The sequence below is a fragment of the Peromyscus maniculatus genome, chromosome 15 (assembly GCF_049852395.1).
Source record: "Peromyscus maniculatus bairdii isolate BWxNUB_F1_BW_parent chromosome 15, HU_Pman_BW_mat_3.1, whole genome shotgun sequence".
NCBI classification, from domain to species: Eukaryota; Metazoa; Chordata; class Mammalia; order Rodentia; family Cricetidae; genus Peromyscus; species Peromyscus maniculatus.
In genome coordinates this window covers 28,627,152-28,648,372 of record NC_134866.1, presented here as the reverse complement: position 1 = coordinate 28,648,372, position 21,221 = coordinate 28,627,152, and the positions used below count along the sequence as shown (strand labels likewise).

Here is a 21,221-nt window from a genome sequence, read left to right as displayed (position 1 = left end):
TTTTTCCTCCCTTCATGTGTGCTTTTGTTTGCAAACTCTGGAAGACTAATTTGGCTGGCTGAGGATGGTAGTTCATGCCTGTAAATCACAGCATTTGGGAGGCAGGATTGTCATGAGTTCAAGACCAACCTTTTGTTAAAAAAAGAGATGTCTTCTTCACACACACACCCAAACCTGTTCCTCTGCATGGAAATATTTAATAAAAAGTAAAATATTTATATGACCTAAGAGAAACCTAAGTACCCTGCATCACTCTTGAATTCTAACTTTCTGTAGTCTACTACCTTTCCAGGATTAGAATGAGAATAGTCATGGGATGGTAATTAGCCTGAAGATTTGGGGGGTCTGAGTAGCTTTATTAATTACTCTGTACTGTGTGATGAGAGATCTGTGCACCTATTCTAATCAACTGAATGTCAAAATAGTATCCCAATGCCCATTAAAATACATTAATAATTTCACTATAAGATGGAATGTTTACATATATCAGGTAGCTGTGGGTTCTATTTAACAATATATGCCTGCAAAAGATATTCCTTGTGAACATCTTTTGTACAGGGTTGAAGCATCCAAGCAGATCAGGGAGAGTCCCTTTGTTAATATCCCACCCCCAACACATTCACAAAGCCCAATTCATTTTCTCTATATATTAGATGTCTTTTTCTCTATATATTAGATGTCTAAGTCACTACTCAGAAATGAAGACTTACCTTTTTTTTCAGTCATTTGTTAAATTGGTAATGAGTAGGGCTGGAAAAGTTCGAGTTTGCAAGAAACCTAAGGCCTTTCTTCTCCTGAGAATCAATTAGGAATGGGGAGTATGGGGGGTGGGCGTGGAGGGAGATACACTTTTCCTCCCTTCAGCCATGTGTGGTTGTAAACTCCAAGTCACTTGCTGCTTTGAGGAGGGAAGCCATTTATTTGGGCTCATGACAACTGATTGACTGTAAAGTTGGTTCACTTGGATGTTATTTCAGTCAATCCTCTTTGGTTGGTTGGTGGTGGCTGACTGCATAGTCCCGATTGGTCTTGAATTTGCAGGTCTGTAGTGTCAGCCCCTGAGGAGCTAGGATTACAGACACAAGCACTGTATTCTGTTTCAAGAGCACTCTTATTAAACACATCGATTTTATATAAGCTACCTGTGGGTGAAAGGGATTTGAGGATTAAAAACCTCTACAAGTTAACTGTTAATTTGAAATTATGACTGGAAAAATGAAGAGAGAAAAAAAATCACAAGAGGGTAATTGTGAAATGGGAAATTCTACCAAGCCTTCACAAGTGAACATCTGAAGTGTTAATTCACGTCTTTCAAAACTGGCAACTTCTTTTTATATGTAATGTGTTCGTAACAAATATTCTAATGAACTCTCCCTGGGATGTTAACACCCTAGTCTCATTTTCATTCAAGGCTATACTTAACTGCCAAACCAACCAATTCTCCTCTGTCGCCTGTATTATACCAGCTATGGCCATGAGAACCTGGCCACAGACAAGTACTTCAGGGGAACGAACCTCTGACCTGAATCACATCACTCAATTGACTTCAAATAGTCGTAAAACTATTTCAAGAAAAGTGGCACAATTAAAAACACCTTTCAACCGAACCCAGGTCTGAAAACACAACCAGTGCTCTTAACCCTGAACCATCTCTCCAGCCCCTTACACTCAGGTCTTAAGTAACGTTGTGTTGTCTACTTGACAAACTAGTCTCTTGGGAGGAGGGAACAACAATTGGGTGAGTACTTCTTTTGCATTGGCCTGTGGACATGTCTGTAGGGAGTGCCATCCCTAGGCAGGTGGTAGGTTAAAAGCAAAAGAGCTGAGCAAGCCAGTCATCTTGTGTTCCTACTGAGTCTCTGCTTCAGTTCCTGCCTCCAGATTCAGGCCACAGTCCCTGCCCTAATGTTCCGGTGATGAACCTCGAAGTTAAGATAAATTGCTTCCTCCCCAAGCTGCTTTTGGTCAGGATGTTTATCTCAGCAACAACAGCCAAAGGACAGAAAAAAAATCAAAAACTAAACTAGGAATTATATCTAGAACAAGTAACTACATAAAACTTCTAGATATAAGTGAAAAACAACCCTACCACAGAAAAACAAAGTTAGTTCAGCACCCCCCCGCCACACACACACAAAATCCTTTTGGAGTTGGTACTCTGTCAAGCCACACCAAGGATATGAATATTCTAATGTCTGGCAAGGTACAATTTTGGACCTTACAAAAATATCAGAAAGCCTTGTTTAAAACTTTGAGCAGTTTTAACTATGAGTCTTGTACAGAGGTTTCTGTATAGAAATATTAACCAGACATCACAATAGAAAGACAAAAAGAAAACTGAAGTATCTTTGAAGGGATAAAGCATATGATGCTATTATAGCTATAATAGGAATGCTATGCAGTTAGTAAACATGCTGCAGATGTGGGGAAACACCCAACATTAAGTGAAAAAGGATGACAAAACCATTGGATACAATTCTAACATATATATATGTATATATGTATGTTAAAGTATATATAAAACACCTGTGCATCTCCTCAGCCACCTATCCCCGTATCACTGGAGGATCAAGTTGCTGCTTTCACTATTGCGACTGCTCTCTAGAAGCTGAAGTTGTCTTCTACACTCTAAGTAGTTTTCACAGGAGGAAAATCCTACAATTTTCTTATATCCTAACTATATTTTTCCTTTTACTACATCTAATTATAGTAATTGCTTCTAAGATAAATGTAAAATTTAAAAAACGCTTACAGACAGGTATTAGCAGGTTTTCAACACCTAAGAATCAAATGAACTCTTCACTGAGATAAAGAAGTTGGCTTCATGAACTAGTGACTTCAGCAGTGAAACCTCAGTAAAATGACCTCACCCCACACCCCCCAAACTCTGCTCTCAAAGTGCCTAACACCTTTATAAGTAATCAGAACCCAATAGATCTGATTGAATTCAGGTTGACCAAACTAAAACTCGAACCAAAGAGGGCAGGCCTAAGCTATAAGTGTGCTAAATATTCAGTAATACTAAATGGGCTCTGAAAAGAATAGAAAGTAACTGGTGCATTCTGGAGATGCTTTATTTAGAAAAAGACCAACATTGCCTTTAAGATTTTAATTTTTTTTAAATGGCACCTTAATTAGACATAGCTAGTTCTTGATACTAAAAGTATTTACACATGGAATACAAAATAAATATCCAGTAACTAAAAAAGATAGTTATCCACTGATTCACTTTGCACTCCCCTTGTTCATCTTCTGCTGCAGTTTCCGATGCCTTTTGTAAATCCTTCTCTTTCTCGCTGTCAGATCTACTTTAGGCTCTGGTTTCACCCACTGTATTTCTACTGGCTTGTCCTCTGCTGGTATATCAAAGACATCTGCAGTGGGGTCATGTGGAAGAATAGTCTTTGGTTCTTTCTTCCGCAGTTTCTGAACATCTTTGACTTGCTGTTTCTCTCTGTACTTTGCAGCTGTGATGGACCTTACGATACGCCGATGCTAGACACAACAGAGTACATGCTTCTGAGTCACGTCTTCACTTATGTCCCCACACCCAGAATCATTTTTTACAGTAGTAATTTGCACGTAGCAAAATGTGTAGCAAAACAAATTCAGTCATAAAGAAGGTAAAACACTAATTACAAAAAAAAACCCCAAAACCCACCCCACACACCAAACAATCAAAATACCCAGCTTACCATGTTTGGAGACTGGTAATGAGGATTTTCATATAAAGTTGGTCCTCCAAAGCTTCCCTGAAAAATCTTTATGAGATTTAAGACAAAACGAGGTCCTATTTCCACTAGAGCAGCGTCTTCTTCTATAATCTTCAAATAAAAAAGAAAGATTCCTTCAGGTTTGGGTATAATCTTGCCCAAGATAAACTAACCAAAACGCCAGCACAACATGCTCTAAGAAGTGACAAACCAAGCAGGGCACTCTTTACCCTCAGCACTGGGGGCTGAGGCAGAGGCAGGTGATCTACGCCTGTCTATATACTGACGTCCAGGCCAGTCAGAGCTAGAGGGACCCCGTCTCAAAACAAACACAAATGAAGCCCAAGACCACAACTGATAATCTTGAAAAGATATCTGAGAACTTGGCAAGTGGCAAATCACACCACTGCTTACAGCAATCAGTTCTCTCCTGCCACCTGTGCCCCAAACAAACTCAGGCTGCCAGGCTGAGTGACAAGCACTTAACCAGCTGAGCCATCTCAGCAGCCCACTTTTTGAGATGGCCTCTCCTGGTACCTGGAACTTACCTATTAAACCAGGCTGGCCAGCCAACAAGCCCTAGGGATCTACCTGTCTCTACTTCTCCAGACATAGGATTACAAACATGATGTCTTCATGCTCACACACCCAGAACTTTATCCCACAGGGTTTCTGTAAATTGAGACACCTGAATTTGTTTCATATCTTGAGCCTCACAAACATTAACTTCTTTTTGTTTATCTGCTGAGGCAGGGTCTCTTTACATAGCCTTGGCTGTCCTGGGACCCACTATGTTGAACATGTTGGGGAAGTCACAGGGATTTGTCTGACATTAACATTCTTAATAGATCTACTCTCCGAAGTCAAATTTAACTGACATTGTAAAGATTCTTCTATAAAACATGCAGACAGGAGCCCCATGTCCATCATTGCTGCATGAAATCTTGTTCTCCACTTCTCCGTTTTTCTGCACATTTATATTGTCAAATTCCTGCTTAGAGATTTCTAGCATCCCTACTTCTCCTGCATGAGTCATGCCATGACTCACCTAAGTTGTTACTATAGCAGTTGTGTTTTCCTAAGTCTTAACAACAGCCTACCCCTCTACCTGCTGCATTCTAACTAACCCTTCAGAAGAGGAACAATGAACGGTCCTTACAGGATTCAGGAAAGGCTGAAGCCACTCAGCCCACAGATTTCCAATCTATTTTCCCTTTTTAAATGAGTATAGTAGTTTGTTACAAATGTTATATATCACATCAACCAACAACCATAACAAGAAGTAGGTAGAGATGATTTCAGGTGTGTGGCAGCAGACAATCATTCATCACAAATATTTGAAGAGAAATGGAGCTATTTAAAGCAAGACTATACATTTGCATTGTCATTAATTATACACATCCCAATACATTTAAACAAATAATAAGTAAAACAAAGCTAACCTGGAAGTTCCGAAACCATATCCTGTTATCCAGAATGGTGAATGTAAACACGTGGTCCACAAATGGCTGACTCTTGGGATGATACCGTGGTGTACTAAAGATCTTGTAGAAAAGAGGTCTGTTAGTTTTTCATCCCAAGGCACAGTATATACTCTGGATGTCTAAGTTAACAAGCAAGTTCAGAGGAAAGCATTCATCTATTACACATTCCTAAAAATACTTGTAGGAAAGCTATTTACCTGAATTAAGAGTTCTTTTAACAAAGCATAATGTGGCAATTCGTCAAAAGCCTAGAAATAAAAATATGAACACATTATTTGAAATCAAGAGTACCTTCTTTAAAATCTTTTTTATATTAACTAAATAGAATTATATGTAACTCTATCTACTGAAAATCAACCACTAGAAGTAAGAAAATTAGATGCCACGCACTGAATGAGAAACTTACAGGGTCAAAAGACAAAAGGGGGCGAGAACCTTTCAGGCAGTTTCCAGTCATCTTCAGCTCAGCCAGGGTATGAACTAAAGTTCAGCCAGGGTATGTAATGAAAACAAAGTTAAGACTTCTGACACGATTATCCCCAAACATTTCTAAAATTTTCATTAAAAAAATGTTAAGTCAAACTTACTATTTTGAACTAAGAATTTAGCAGACGGCCCATGAGGTGAATTTGAAAGCCTGAAATGTATGAAGGAAGCTTTTAAAGGATTAGAACGTACAATGCAGTGAATGTTCACCACTACCGGCAGATTATAAAAAGCACATCTACAGTATAAGATAGGACATCTATAGTATAAAATGCACATGTCTATAGTGTTAGACAGCCCATGTCTTTAATATTCAATGTTCTTTAGGGGCTTCAAATACTCTGCAATCAAATAAGTCTACTCTATTCCTCCCTTTTACATAAGAGGATGATCCTGTTATGTAAGATGTACAAGGAACAACTCAACTCCATTATTACATTCTCTTACCACATATAGAGATCCTGCTTTTTTTTAGCTTCAAAGTAGATGCATTTATTGCAGTTTTTCATTTCACAGACCTAAAAAAAGGGGGGAGAGGAGGAACAGATAATATTATTAAGAATGAAAGTAATTCACTGCAATAAATAACCAGATTTTTCCAGAAAGATTTAAGCAAGGCCACTAAAAACAACCTGCATATATTTACACACAGAATTATATTTCCTTTCTGGCAGTCTACTCAAGGTAAACCTTAACAAGTCTAAGATACGATGTATTTTGTTTTTTACCGGCAGGGCACCATGCAGCCCAGACTGGCCTTATCCTGATACTCTGCCAACTCACACCCAGCCAGCCTAATATTCCAGAGTAACAGGTGTCTGTGCTATTACTGAAGATCTCTTCTGACAATAGTCTTATGCACAAACTATAATGACTGAAAATAAGAAATGCAACAGTTAAACTGTATCACAAAATAGAGCCCTAAGAAAACCAAAGATACCCTTTATTTTAACCATTAGCCTTTTAGGTTTATCCTTTAATTTTATAAAATTTAAGCCAGGCGGTGGTGGCACACGCCTTTAATCCCAGCACTCGGGAGGCAGAGCCAGGTGGATCTCTGTGAGTTCGAGGCCAGCCTAGACTACAGAGCGAGATCCAGGAAAGGCACAAAGCTACACAGAGAAACCCTGTCTCGAAAAACCAAAAAAAAAAAAAAAAAAAAAAAAAAAAAAAAAAAAAAAAAAAAAATTAAAATTAAAAATTTATTTACACAGGCTTTTATTCATGAATTAAGGGATTGGTAAGAAGCAAAAGTAAGTAAAACCTACTTCAAAATGATTTAATCAATACCTTAAAATTTTTTTTTCTCTGTGTCACTCTGTAGACCAGGTTGGTCTTGAACTCAAGAAATCTGCCTGCCCCTACATCCCAAGTCCTGGGATTAAAGGGTAGCAACACCATGCTCATTTTGAATCATATTAAGGACTTAAAAGATTTGCCTTCTGTTCTGGAATGTTCTCTCACCAGTTTTCTTTTTAAGTCTGGAATAGTAGGTTGACAACTCCCCTTCTGAAAGGCTTTTCTAGTCTAGCTCAGTAATGAAAAATACAGACACTGCTTTATTCCTCTTACCTTCACTTGAAATTATAAGTCTTGTTTATGTCCTATCTCCCTCACTGGACTGAAAGCTCCCTGACAAAAGGGAATTGTTCTAGTTCTGGCCAACAATGTTGCCACAGCTTGCACAATAATGCTATGTTATAGCAACGTCTGTGCCAAACTACCAAATAAAAGCCTTTCAACAGCCAAAGAATTATCTTCAAACTGTTTAGAAAGTCTTGCTTTGAAATACAAGCTTAGTATCTCCAACAGTACTTTGAAGTTTTGATATTTCTAGTCTGTAATACCTCGAGAACAAATTTTCTCTGCACATTTAATACTTATGATAAAGTACTTTCTATAAGTTTTCTATAAATAGCCAACATTTTTAAAATTTCATACATGTTGGTTAATTCTAATTAACTCATAATTCTTTTTTTTTTGTTTGTTTTTTTCGAGACAGGGTTTCTCTTGTGTAGCTTTGTGCCTTTCCTAGAACTCACTTGGTAGCCCAGGATGGCCTCGAACTCACAGAGATCCGCCTGGCTCTGCCTCCCGAGTGCTGGGATTAAAGGCGTGCGCCAGCACCGCCCGGCATTAACTCATAATTCTTAAGAGTACCTACTGTAAGTTTCACATAATACTAGCTATCACAGAAGAAAAATAACTGACAGATTAGTGAAATCAATAAAATTTGAATTTTTCACAAAATGCTTTTTACAAGTCACTAAATACCCTTAGTTAAATGAGTCATCTTTGAGTTAATAAAATATTTGTAATTAATTTTAAAATTACCTCGTTTATCACAAATAATTTATCTTTACGGTCCATTTTAGTATCTATAAAAAGAAAAAGAGAAAGCAAGTAAATTATGGATTTGAAGACTACCTTGCTTTGATTACATATGCTATGTAGATAATGTGACAGAAGATTTTTAAGACTGACTAGACCTAGAGCCATTCGACCTCTTCCTTCTTTTTAAATAGAAACTAAACAAGCAGTGGGCAGATAGTGCAGTGCACACTCGCCACTGTATTGGAGACTGGAACCCGGGCAAGGCACAAGCCAGGCAGGTACTCTGCCACTGAGCTGTTTTATTTTTTATTTTTATTTGTGTGTGTGTGTGTGTGTGTGTGTGTGTGTAACTTTACACAGCCCTCTTTTCAATTTTCTGACCCCAGCTTCCAAGTAGCTGAAATTATAGGCCTGTGCCACCTGGCCTTACTCAAAACTGAAACTATTTTTATTTTTTAAGATAGGGTCTCATGTAGTTCAGGTTAGCCTCAGAGTACCTATGTAATTCAGGATGACCTTCAATTCCTGATCCTCCTGCCTCCGTCTCCCCATCACTGAAGTTATAGGTAAGCACCGCTATACCCAGCTCCGGAAATTAAAGAGACAAACTATGTAGGCTAAGCTGGCCTTGAACTCAAGAGATCAGGTTGCTTCTGCCTCCTAAATGCTGGGACTAAAAGTGTGTACCTCCACACCTGGCCAAAACTTATAATTTTAACTAATGAAAATATAATTTTGAATCAAATAAACCAATTTTAAAATTGGCTCTGAATAACCATAGAAATGAAACGCATCGATGAAAATTCTGATTTAGTTTCAGGGATGGGAGACAGCACAGGCAATGTCAGCTTGAGCAGCACTGAAGAACCAAGCATTATGTAAAACGTAATACAAAACATCTCAGGAAACAGCCACACACAGCAGTGCAGATAGCGAATCTCAGGAGCTAACGTTTTCACTAGTCTCTACAACAGAGCCCTGGTAAGCCATGGGTGGTTGTGGGAGCCCGTTCTGGGGTTCCTCGTGGCTTTACCCAGCAGGTCCGAATAGAGGATGATCAGGACCACGGGCCTGAGTGCAGGTGTCTGAGATGATCTGCACTTGGCTGTGCTGGGGGAGGAGGTCTTTTGCTCCACCCCTTGGCGTCTCTATAAAAACCCTGGACCAGAGACAGTCCGGGCTCGTTGGAATAGGTTCCAGGCCCTCTCAAGGCTATCCTTTATTTTCTATCTGTTTATCTCCACAAGATTCTCCGCTATAAATCCTTCTATCTAATATTTCCTGCTGATCGCACTCAAGAAAACTCTGGGAAGCTGTGGGGGTGGTGGGTAAATGCCCCACAGGTGGTGGCACATACTTTAGTCCCAACATTGGGCTGAAGCAGGCAGATCAAGGCCAGCCTGGTCCATATAGTGACCTCCAGACTAGCCAAAGCTCCATGGTGAGACCTTGCCTCAAATAAATAAGTAAATAAATAAATAAACAAATAAATAGATAGATAGATAGATAGATAGATAGATAGATAGATAGAAAAATAAGCAAGCAATTAAGTAAGTAAAGAAAAGTTTTTAAAGTTCAGAAGGAAACACCTGCCAGTCCTTCCTTAGCATCTCACCCATCTTCTGACCTTGGAAGCCATTGTAATCAAAGTATTCTTACACTTTTGGAAAATGTTTCTATATTAAGAAACATGTTTAGGAAAGTAAAGAAAATGTGGATTTTGTCAACAGTTTATTATAAAATGCTAAATTTCTTTAAAACTGTGGTACTTGAAAAAATGAACTTAGAAATGTGTGTGTGTTCCCGTCCATCCGTCTGGAGGTCAACCTCGGTGTTTATCTTCAGGCACGGCTCCGCTTGTTTTTTGAGACAGGGTACTTACACTGGCCTAGGGCTTGCCAACTTGGCGAGGCTGGCTTGCCGGCAAGTCGCAGGTATCCAGCTGCCTCAGAACCGAAGTGGTAATTGTGAACTCTCGTGAACTACCACACCCGGCTCCTTTATGGCAGCAGTTCTGGGGATTAAACTCAGGCCCTCGGCTTCACTGACTGTGCTATACCCCAACCCTTGTATTGTGTTCTACATAAATGAGGTGAGTTCATACACACAAATTTTAAAGTACGTGATACTGAAGTACCTGCTTTAGAATGGGGCATCAACATTCTCAAGTCCTGCATTAAGTGTCTTGTTCTGAAATTTATTCCTCTAGAAGAAAAGATGAGGATCCGCTCCTTATTTTTCCATTTGCCCTAAGGAAAAGAAAACATTAACAGGTTTTAACATCTTGTGCTGAACTTATCTGGTCTGTTCTCTTGACAGTGTTATAAAGTTTCCAGACCCAGGCATGGTGGTATACCTCCACAGCCCCAGCTAGTGAGGGTGAAGCAGGAGGATCCCTTGAACCTAGGGATGTAAGGCTATCCTAGGAACATAGTGAACTGTCTAAAACAAGCATTAAACAAAACAAAGAACACTTCAATTGCTTCTTACTACTGTAAGGATTCATTCTTAGCGCCCTTTCATTTTTTAAATTTTTATTCTCTCCATTAAGTCCCCTATGCTCATTTCCAGTTTCAACTATGTAAAGAAAGGTAAGAAGTCTTCCTAGCCCTAATAACACATGTATTAAGAGTAAAGCTTCAGACTCAAGTGTGTAACACTAAACTTTACCATACTTGTATCCGGCAAATTTCCTTCCCAAGCTTCACCTTTCCTCTCTCCCCTCCTCCTTTCTGCTACCATCGTTTCAGTTCCTCGAATTCAGACTATCCCATCTGCCCTTATTTTCTTAAATAGACATCACAACCATAAATACTAACAGTACCTCTTTACAACAATTTGTAAATCTTACAGTGTCCTTACTTAAACCCTGATAACTGATTATCAGCTGCAAAGCTCCTGAATGTCTGGCTTTCCCCGACAGAAGTACTTCTGACAGTTATCTAACCAGCATAATTTAAAAGCGCTGTCCAAGTCATGATTTTACCTCCCGGGGGTTTCCAAAGTTCAAAACGGCATATACCCTCTATGATTGGATTCTAAAACACATTTTGACTGTTTATTTCACCACTGTCCAACACTGGCCCTGCAACCAACCTGGCTCTAATTTTTAGATTTTCTGTATTTCCCCACCTTAATGCCTTTGATGAATTCTTCTGTCATTCACTCTCTCTTTGAATATCAAAATTAAACCCTTTCTTTGAAATCAAGCTCAAAGGCTAAGTCCTTCGTGTTTTCTTACTATCCTAAAAGTGTCTCATGAATTCCAATGAATGTACCATAGTGTGGTTCAGATTAGATTCCAACATGTTTCTGTCCAGCTCCTAAAAGAGGGAGAGCACTAACACGTGTTGAAAAACCTAAAAATCCAGCTCATTTTTCTCGAAAGCATCTTTTATCCTGTCAGACAAGAGTACAAGATTTAACTGTTAATTAAAACTGGGCTACAATTTATTATATTATTATTATATATTATCATTATATTTATTATTCATATTTATTTATTCATATTTATTTATCACTTGTTACATTTCCTTTTTACCTAAGTACTAAAGTAGTAATACACTAAGCACAGGACAGGCATTGACAAGTCTAAGGCAAGATCTTTTCCTCCATTAATACATCTTGCTTAAGGGGTTTTCAACTGACTGAAAGTTAACTCTGCTCGCCCTCTAAACACATGCAATTTTCTAGGAAGCTGCCTTTCCTTCTCAGGGCCAGTATTTCTGGAAGAAGTCTTGTTCATCATCTCGGAGATGCCAAGGCCAAGGAAGCTCACCTTGCTTTATATATAGTAAGGAGCACCGCTGAACACAGATAAAACTCATGGTCTCGTCTAGTTTTTTTTTTTATTATCCCTAAGATCCAACCAAACAAGTTAGACTCACAAGACAGTAACTTTAAGGCTTGGCGAGCAAACTTCGGTATCCCTGTCTGATACACAATACTAGGAATAAATACCCCGTTCAATCGCCTCCCTGTGAGCTGGCTACGGGTCTACGGACGGCTGTCTTAAGGAGGCCACCTGCACGAAAATTAGACACAAACACTGTCCAGCCCAGTCCAGGGGACCCCTGAGCTCGCGAGCCAGGACAGCTTTAGCGGCTGTTCACGTCGGTAGCCAAAAAGCGGGTCCCGAAGCTCACGCCACACGTAGCCCCGCAGCTGGGCCTTTTACCTTGCAAACGGGACCAGGAATGCGATCTCTATCTTCCTCCTCCACCTCCTTCGCCACGGCGTCCGGCTTAGCGGGCTGCCCGGCATCTTTCCGGCTCCTTTTCGGCTTCTTCGCCTGCACCTCCAAGCCCCCACGCCGCTTCCTCTTGGTCGCCGCCATCTTGCCCCGCCGCGCTCGCCGCCGGCCGCACTTCCGGCCCTGCCGCTCGCTCCGCCTTCCGTTCTCTATGGTAGCACACACTAGGCTCTGGGTTTAGTCATCCCGCTGTAGAGCGCCTTCTTCTTCCGGCCTCGTCGTAGGCTCTCTAGGCCCGCGGCGGCTCGGTGGTGACGGTGGCCCAAGTGGCGGCGGATCTGAACTGCGGCGGGAGCTGTCGGCCCGGCTTGCTAGCTTCGGGGCTGGGCTGGAAAGGGCCGCGAGGCGTCGGGCATCACCTCAAAGGCAGGGGCCTGGTGCCCGGGGCTCCCCTTTAGTGGCAGCGCCGCTGTGACAGCGGCGAGCGAGCTGGTGGGCGGGGTGGCGGTCGGGGCCGCCGCCGCTCCGGTTCGGTGGGTGGCGGGGTTGGTGGCGCTAGGAGGCGCCACACAGGCTCTAAGCCGGCTCTGTAGCCTATTTATTTACTTATTGACCTGTGGAAACCACGCCAGTGCTGCTCTGTGAATTGCTTTTTGTCCCCCCCCCCGCCCCCCTCCATGAAAGACGAGGAAACCGTAGTTTTGAAACAGGGAGATAGAATTTCCCCAAAAGTTAAAATGGCAGAAGTGGCGATCATCTCCCTGCTCAGCCGATTTCGGCTCGGGTCGAGGTGGCCCGTCTTGTCAGCACTGATGCCAGGTTGGTTGTGCGTCTCTCGGGTTTTCAGAGGTCTTCCGGGAGAGGAGCACCCCTGTCTCCGAGCCGACTGTGCCGGGATCCCGACCATCCATGCCTCTCCTAACCCAGCACGTCCAGGACGAGGACGAACAGTACTGCCTAGTGGCCAGCCTTGACAACGTGAGGAATCTCTCCACGGTCTTGAAAGCCATTCATTTTAAAGAACACGCCGCGTGTTTTGCCACTAAAAATGGACTCAAAGTTACAGTGGAAAACGCAAAGTGCGTGCAAGCAAATGCCTTTATTCAGGTATGGGGGAGAGGAGGCACTTTTAAGCGTTCGCCTAGTTCATGAATTTTGAAGGAAATGATTCGAAAAAACTCAAGTTAGAGAATAAATGCCATTACTTTGTTTTTTTTTTCTTTCCTGACAGCAAATGCTTTTCCCACTAATGATAGTTTATTAAGGTTAAACTGTGAGATACTCTTCTCATTGTTTACCTCTTTTTTCTTTTCTTCTTTTTTTTTGGGGGGGGGAGATTTCAAGACAGGGTTTCTCTGTGTAGCTTGGCACCTGTCCTGGAACTCACTCTGGAGCCCAGACTGTCGTTTACCTCTTTTAATCCTTACAAAAATAGGCACGAATATCATCCCCATTTACATAAGTGGCAACAGCAACAGCTTTAATTTCAGCTGTCTTATGATGAAAACTCAATGTTTGTTTACTCTTGATAATTATTGTCCTGCAAGGTTTAGTTTTCCCTCTTGTTGGCTGTAATAGTGTTTTGGGTTTTTTGTTGTTGTTGTTGTTGTTGTTGTTGTTTGTTTGTTTTTTTGTTATTTTTGCTGAAACAGGGTCTAACATCTCACATATAACTCTGGTTACCTGGAACTTGTTTTATAGACCAGACTGAACTCAAGTTCTAGATTGACCTGCCTCTACTTTGTCTGGAAGTACTGGGATTAAAGCCCTGCACCATCACCCGCTATAATCTATTCTTACAGCTGTAATCTCTTTATATGGTTCATATCAGATCCTAACATCAATTCATAGTTTTGAACATGTGTATAGCATGACCTCACAAATGGAGGAATAAATAAAACACGGTTCCTGTCTTCAAAAGAAAATGGAGAGGCTCAGCAGTTAAGAGCGCTGCCTGCTCTTCCAGAGGACCCAGGTTCAAGTCCCAGCACCCACATGGCAGCTCACAACTGTCTGTAACCACAGTTCCAGGTGATCTGACATCCTCTCACAGGCAAAACACCAACACACATAGAATTAACTTCTAAAAAAAGAAATCGGAAACTGTTATGATGCATGCATTATTAAATTGTTCTATTCACAAGTGACTTTAGTCTTAACTGAGGGGCTCAAGGTAAGGGGCAGGGAAAGCTCACATGGGTAGTGGGTTTATATCCAGAAATGAAGATGAAGGACCCCTGCTTGGGGAGGGGTCTTTTTTTTTTCATGGCTTTTTAATTAAGTTTTTTTTTTTTTTAACTTTATGTGTATAATAAGTGTTTTGCCTGCATGAATGTCTGCAAAAGGTATGTACCTGGTACCTTCAGAGTACCTTCCAGAAGAGGGTATCAAATCCTCTGGAAATGGTTACGTATGGTTGTGAGCTACTATATGGGTGCTGGGAATGGAACCTGGGTCCTCTGGAAGAGTAGCCAGTGCTCTTAACTGCTAAGCCATCTCTCCAGGCTCACTTTTAAATTGTTAAAAAAATTTCATACAATATATTTTCATCATATTCCCTCCCCTCCCCACTTCAGGAGCTTCTAAATGGGACCCAACTTAGTGTTATACCTTTAACTATTAAACCATTTAGTAGTATTCTAATGAGTAATGGTTGAAAAATTGATATCTTAGTGGAGAATGAGAAATTGTTCTCACGCAGTTGGCGCGGTATTGTTACTTTTTAAGTATAAAGTGAAATATAGAATCTTACATGTGAATTGTCATTCTTTACTATAACTCACTTCCGTGTTTACTTTTCTCATAGGCTGAAGTGTTTCAAGAATTTATCATTCAGGAAGAATCTGTTACTTTCCGTATTAACTTAACTATCCTTTTAGACTGTTTATCTATTTTTGGATCAAGTCCTACGCCAGGTGAGCTATATTTTATATTTTATGATGGTGATGATGATGAAGGCATACAGGTACTATGGTTGGAAAAACACAGGAAGAATTTTAGAATGTAAACTTTTTTTTTTTTTTTTTTTTTTTTATGTATACAGTGTTCTGCTTGCATGTGTCCCTTCAGGCCAGAAGAGGGCACCAGACCTCATTACAGATGGTTGTGAGCCACCATGTGGTTGCTGGGAATTGAACTCAGGACCTCTGGGGAAGAACAGCCAGTGCTCTTAACCTCTGAGCCATCTCTCCAGCCCGTATAAACTTCTTTTTTGAGACACGGTCTCATGTATCCCATACTGACCTTGAACTCACTCTGTAGCTGAGGATGTCCTTGAATTTCTCATCCTCCTGCCTCTGCATCTGAGGTGCTGAGATTACAGCAACCACCTGTAGTTTTATGTGGTGCTGGGAATTGAATGCAGTACTTGATACATGTTAGGCAAGCACTGCCAGCTGAGCTCCAACCCCAGTAAATGCTTAGTCAGGAAACCAATTGCTATGGGAAGGGCTCTTGAGGCCCTACCCAGAGTGGAGAAGCTTTTGGCACTTGATGGCTGCTAGAGGAGGAAAATCACATTTCTTTAGAACAGGTGGAGGAGTTCAACAGAGAGAAGTAGTACGGGCTGGATATGAATATGCAATGTATTAAATTTTCAAAGAGTAAAGGAAAACTAATTTCCAGTTCATTTTCCTCCCAGTGGTTATAATCACAGAACATAAATAAATATTCAAAGTATCGGTTCACTGTATGGTTGTCGTTCTTTATGTATTTGTGGAGGTATTTACTCATCTTAGTTCATCTTAACTGACCTTCCTTGTCGCCGTGACAGAGTGACTGACAAAGGCCCTGTTCATTTGGCTCCCAGTTTGAGGGTGTGGTCCATTATGGCAAGTAAAGGCATGGAGCAAGAGCATGAAGCATTTGGCCACATTATAGCCATAGGCAGGAAGCAGAAAGTTGCTTGGGTGACTTTCTCCTTTTTATTCAGTCCCTGATGGAAGCCCTTGGAATGGTGGTACCCAGGGTTAGGGTGAGACTTCCGCCACCTCACTCCCTCACAGACACCTAGGGCTTTGTGTCCGAAGGGAATTTTGGGCCTGTCAAGTTGACAGAATCATCACACAAGGCTCCAAGATCCCAAGTTTAAAATCAAAGAACACATTTAACAGTCATAAATTATATGTTTAACATTGTGAAATTTGTTTTAATTACATATTTTCTCAAACTTACTTAGAATTAACATCTACTTACAGGCAGAGAAAAATTTTCCTGATTCCCAGTTGACTGTATTTAAAATAGTTTGCTGAAATTAAGATAAGACTCATAAATTATGTCTGTTTCTTCAAATAGTTTCTTCAAAATATATTTTTACTTGCTTAGGAAATTACTTTTAGAGATTAGGAAATTCAGTTGCCATGAGCATAAGACTACAATGGAAGAATCTCAGGAGCATCCAAGAATGATTTTCTTTCATAGGAAAGTAACCTGAGTGTAAGCTAGAGAGCATCAGTGGTGGTCCTGAAACCATGGCCTTGCACTGGCAGCTCCACTGTTAGTTTGGGGTTTGTAGACAGGATCTGGAGTGTAGCTCACCTTGGCCTTAAACTTGGGATACTTCTGCCTCATCTGCCAAGTCCTGGGATTACAGTGTACTCTGCCACACCGTGGACCCCTGGCTGTGATCTCGTCTATGCTGTCAAAATGCTGGGATAGTGGGTCTAGGCACAGTCTGTGACTGAGTCTGATTACACACTTGGAGCAAGTGAGATGGCTTATGGGTAAGAGTGCTTACCCAGCACGCCTGACAGAACCTGAGTTTGAGTCCCAGGTCCTGTGGTAGAGGGAGAACCAACTCAAAACTCGTTCCATGAAGCCCATGGGCATGCCATGGCATTCATGCCCCCACACTCACAGCCATCATACACATACTGCAGTATACATATGTTTTTAACCATGTGTTTTATATTGCAGGGTTCCCCAGCTGGTTTTTCCTAAGAACTTGTGCTTCCCCATATCCCTTACTGGCTCTCTAGCCAGTAGAAAGGAGACAGAATATTTTATATTCCTCCTCTGTAGGGATGTAAGGTGTTAAATAACATCCCCAATGGCTACCCTCTATCGCTACCAATTTGATTTTAAATAATACTGTATCTCAGTAGGAGGCATTGTATTTGAGTAAGCATTTTTCTGCGGCATGTTTTCCATTTTAAGTGGAAAATTTGTTTCAACAAATTAGGTTTGCTCCCAGTTTCCTTGCAGTTACAGGAATTGGGATTCTTTAAGAAGAGACATGCATGCTAGAAGCTTCGCAGAATAAATTATTCTTAAGGCAGTATGTGTGTCATTTGGAGGGAAAGCTAAATCCAGAGCCACAGAGCTCAGCCTGCATGACTTCCTTCATTGCAGGGACGCTCACTGCACTTCGGATGTGTTACCAAGGTTATGGTCACCCTCTGATGCTGTTTCTAGAAGAAGGAGGAGTGGTGACAGTCTGCAAAATTAACACTCAGGAGCCTGAAGAGACTCTGGACTTTGATTTCTGTAGCACCAATGTTATGAATAAGATTATCCTGCAGTCAGAGGGGCTCCGTGAAGCATTTTCTGAGTTGGACATGACAAGTGATGTTCTGCAGATCACCGTGTCTCCTGACAAGCCCCATTTCAGGTACATGAGTACAGTTATCCTTAATGTGGTCTGGTAGTGGATCCAACTCTCCACCCAACATTTGCTTGAGTTGCAGGGACTTTTTACCCATCCTAGAGTTTTCAAAATTTTCAGATGCATTTGATTATAATTTCACAACTCCAAGATAGGAAATTTAAGACATGAGAATAATCTACGTAGCATTTTATAATCAGGCACTGTTGGTTTGGTGATAAGAAGCCCATTCTCATAATCTACAAGCCACCTGTATTTTCATTGCTGTACTCCATGATGTAGATGAGGTTACATCAAAAAGAATATTGGACTAAAACATTTAAACAGCGTGTTTGTATTATATGGTATCTCTCTCTCTTTTTTTTTTTTTCCTTTTTTAAGTTAGTTCAGGATACAAAAGGAAGTAGATATTGCTGGTAGTTTTTTTTTTTTTTTAAACTAAGTAGCTATTGATAATCTAATGTACAAATCCATCTTCAGACTAGTAAAAACACCTTAAAATTAAGGTAGGAGAAAACAATGTGTGAATCAGCAGAGAACAAAATTGCGAACCATTAAATACCAAGATAATACTCTTAAGTACTTGGGAAACGGTACTTGAGTACTTGGAGGGTTGGTCCAGGTGAACTTCATAGGTCCAGGCATTTTTCAGCAAGAATACGGTGTTGAAACTCTTCTGACATTTGTGCCAGTAAAATTTCTGTGGGTTTTTTTTTCTTTTTTTCAGGACTAAAATTTTAGAGAACTTAACAATTTTGAAGATATGAAATAAGAGCATATAAATTGTTTTGGGGGGGTTGTTTGTTTTTTACTTAGGAACAATTGCAGCAGGCTCTTTGTTGTGATATTGGTCAGATAAAACTTTCACTCATGTTATGTCAAAAAGTTAACCAAAATGGAAAGCAATGACACCCCAATTAAAACAAACATCAGCAGCTCCTTTTCCAAATCAACTCTCAGCAGAAGGAACTAGATAGGTCCTGTATTTCCAGAACGGGAAACAATTTAGTGTGTGGAAATGGTAGTGAATTCTTTTTCCGGATATGCTAAAATCTGAAGTTCATATGACACTGGGGGTAGTTAGATACTTGGACACAGTGCTCAGGAAATTAGCCTAGATTGGACATTTAGATCTGAGGACCATCATAACTGCAGGATAGTGGAGCATAAGATACAAGGAGAAAAGCTGTATTAGAAAGGAGAAGACTGACTGACTGGGAACCTGGAGAGGAGAAACTGAGCTTGGAGATCTCCCAGATCTGATCACTGTGCTTCTCAGCATGTGCCTCCCATAACAAATGCTAGGCAGTTCTTGGAGATTAAACTCAGAAGTGTATATATTTGCCAACAGTACAATGGGCAAGGGCGGTGGTGGCTCACGCCTTTAATCCCAGCACTCGGGAGGCAGAGCCAGGTGGATCTCTGTGAGTTTGAGGCCAGCCTGGGCTACCAAGTGAGTTCCAGGAAAGGCGCAAAGCTACACAAGAGAAACCCTGTCTCGATAAACCAAAAAAAAAAAAAAAAAAAAAAAAGATCAGTCTAACACACAGAAACGCCATAATAGTAAAGCATAATTTAAAGGCAAAACTACATGTAAATGGTTCAGCAGTAAAAGCTAGGAACAGGAGGTTTAGATCAAGGTTTTCCATTATTAACAGTTCTCTGAGGTATATTCATATATGAATAAGGAAAGTTAATTCTGATTATACAGCTGTATAGAGTATATAGTGTGTACTCTGATGTGAGATTTTCTTCCGAGCTGTTTCTAGGCTGCAGAGATAGTTCAGGCAATTAAGAGCATATTCTGCTCTTTCAGAGGACCCAAGTTTCATTCTGAGCACCGTGTCAGGCAGCTCACAACTGCCTGAAACTCCAGCTCCAAAATGATCTTTGAGAGCACCTGGAGTCACATGCACAGACTCACACACACACACATGAATAAAAGTAGAAAGTAAAAGTATTTTAATACTTTGTTACTGGGTACTTTCTACAGCGTCCCGTGGAAAGCTTTGTTATGATGCTGGTAAGGTGTTTTTTAGCTGTGTGTGGTGGTACATGCCAGTAGTCTTAGCATTTGGAGGCGGAAGCAAGAGAATTGAGAACAAGACCAAACTGAACTATACAGCTTGGGCCTATTATGTGGGATCACCCAAGCAACCAAGCTTTTTTTATAGTTTTATATTTATATATACATAATATTTTTTATATTTATAAATACACACACACACGTGTATGTGGTCTGTGTGTATGGTGGTGCATTTACATGAATGTGCAGGTGCCTTTGCCCTTATGTGCACATGTAAGGCCAGCAAAGGACATTGGGAGTTTCCTCTACTGTTCTCCATCACGGTGCCTTGAATCACAAGCTCCTCATTTTGGCTAAGCAGCTGCTTACTGGGTTCTGAGAATCTTTCAGTCTTCATCCTTTAGTGGTAGGGTTACAGATATATAGTCATGTCTAACCTTCATGTGAGTTCTGGGGATTTGAACTCAGTTCCTGAGGCTTGCACTGCAAATATACTAAACCATCTTCTCAGTCCCTATGACCAGTTTTGTATATGTCATTTAAGGCGGCGATTAAGGTAGATCCTAACATTGCTTATTATTGAACCGATGAATAAATGAGTTACTTACTTTCACCTATAGGTTATCTACTTTTGGAAATGCGGGAAGCTCCCACCTTGACTATCCCAAAGATTCTGACTTGATGGAAGCATTTCACTGTAATAAGACCCAGGTTAACAGGTCAGTTCTTAATATAAAGGTTGCATTGTTGATAAAGATGAAGTTAAGTACCAAATTTCCATATAAAAACAAAACAGGTAATTTTTAATATGTTAAAAAATGTATCACATTAAAAAAATAGATGGATGGGCTCTGGATTTAATTGAGGATATTGGGTTGTAATCACGGGTGGATAAAGTGAGAGAAAAGACTGACGCATTGACAAGTATTTGCTGCTCAGTAGTTCCTAACTAGCTTTGTCCTTTACTTGGTGTTATGTGTGTTGCATTTAGTGGACCCAAATAACAGCTTTTCATTTATTCTCCTACAGATACAAACTTTCTTTACTGAAACCCTCTACAAAGGCATTAGCTTTATCCTGTAAAGTATCTATTCGGACAGATAATCGAGGATTCCTCTCCTTACAGTACATGATTAGAAATGAAGATGGGCAAATATGTTTTGTGGAATATTACTGCTGCCCCGATGAAGAAGTTTCTGAGTCCTGAGTTATTCATTGTGAATATGTGTATGTATTTATAGTTGTGTTGTCACTCTGACTGCATAATCTCCCTGATTTCATACTGGATTGTCTATAGAGACTCTTGGAGAAGACAGGAGCAAGGTCCCATTTTGCAAATATTTTTATTTTGTGAATAAATGTTTTGCTATAGCCATAAAGTATC

The 21,221-nt window shown here is 40.5% G+C and overlaps 2 protein-coding genes across 2 annotated transcripts; one reads left to right on the top strand and one right to left on the bottom strand.

Moving 5' to 3' along the window:
• Positions 1–3,056: 3,056 nt before the first annotated feature.
• On the bottom strand, positions 3,057–12,415 carry Brix1 (biogenesis of ribosomes BRX1). Its single transcript, XM_006991369.4, has 10 exons — positions 12,195–12,415; positions 10,155–10,266; positions 8,018–8,061; positions 6,131–6,201; positions 5,785–5,834; positions 5,604–5,677; positions 5,395–5,445; positions 5,156–5,257; positions 3,696–3,824; positions 3,057–3,495 (listed from the first exon to the last, which is right to left on the bottom strand). The coding sequence occupies exons 1-10, from the start codon at positions 12,351–12,353 to the stop codon at positions 3,226–3,228; spliced, it is 1,062 nt and encodes a 353-aa protein (XP_006991431.2). The 5' UTR covers positions 12,354–12,415; the 3' UTR covers positions 3,057–3,225.
• Positions 12,416–12,505: 90 nt separating this feature from the next.
• On the top strand, positions 12,506–21,216 carry Rad1 (RAD1 checkpoint DNA exonuclease). Its single transcript, XM_042261421.2, has 6 exons — positions 12,506–12,635; positions 13,057–13,316; positions 15,016–15,124; positions 17,559–17,817; positions 20,458–20,556; positions 20,867–21,216. The coding sequence occupies exons 2-6, from the start codon at positions 13,119–13,121 to the stop codon at positions 21,042–21,044; spliced, it is 843 nt and encodes a 280-aa protein (XP_042117355.2). The 5' UTR covers positions 12,506–12,635; positions 13,057–13,118; the 3' UTR covers positions 21,045–21,216.
• Positions 21,217–21,221: the final 5 nt, after the last annotated feature.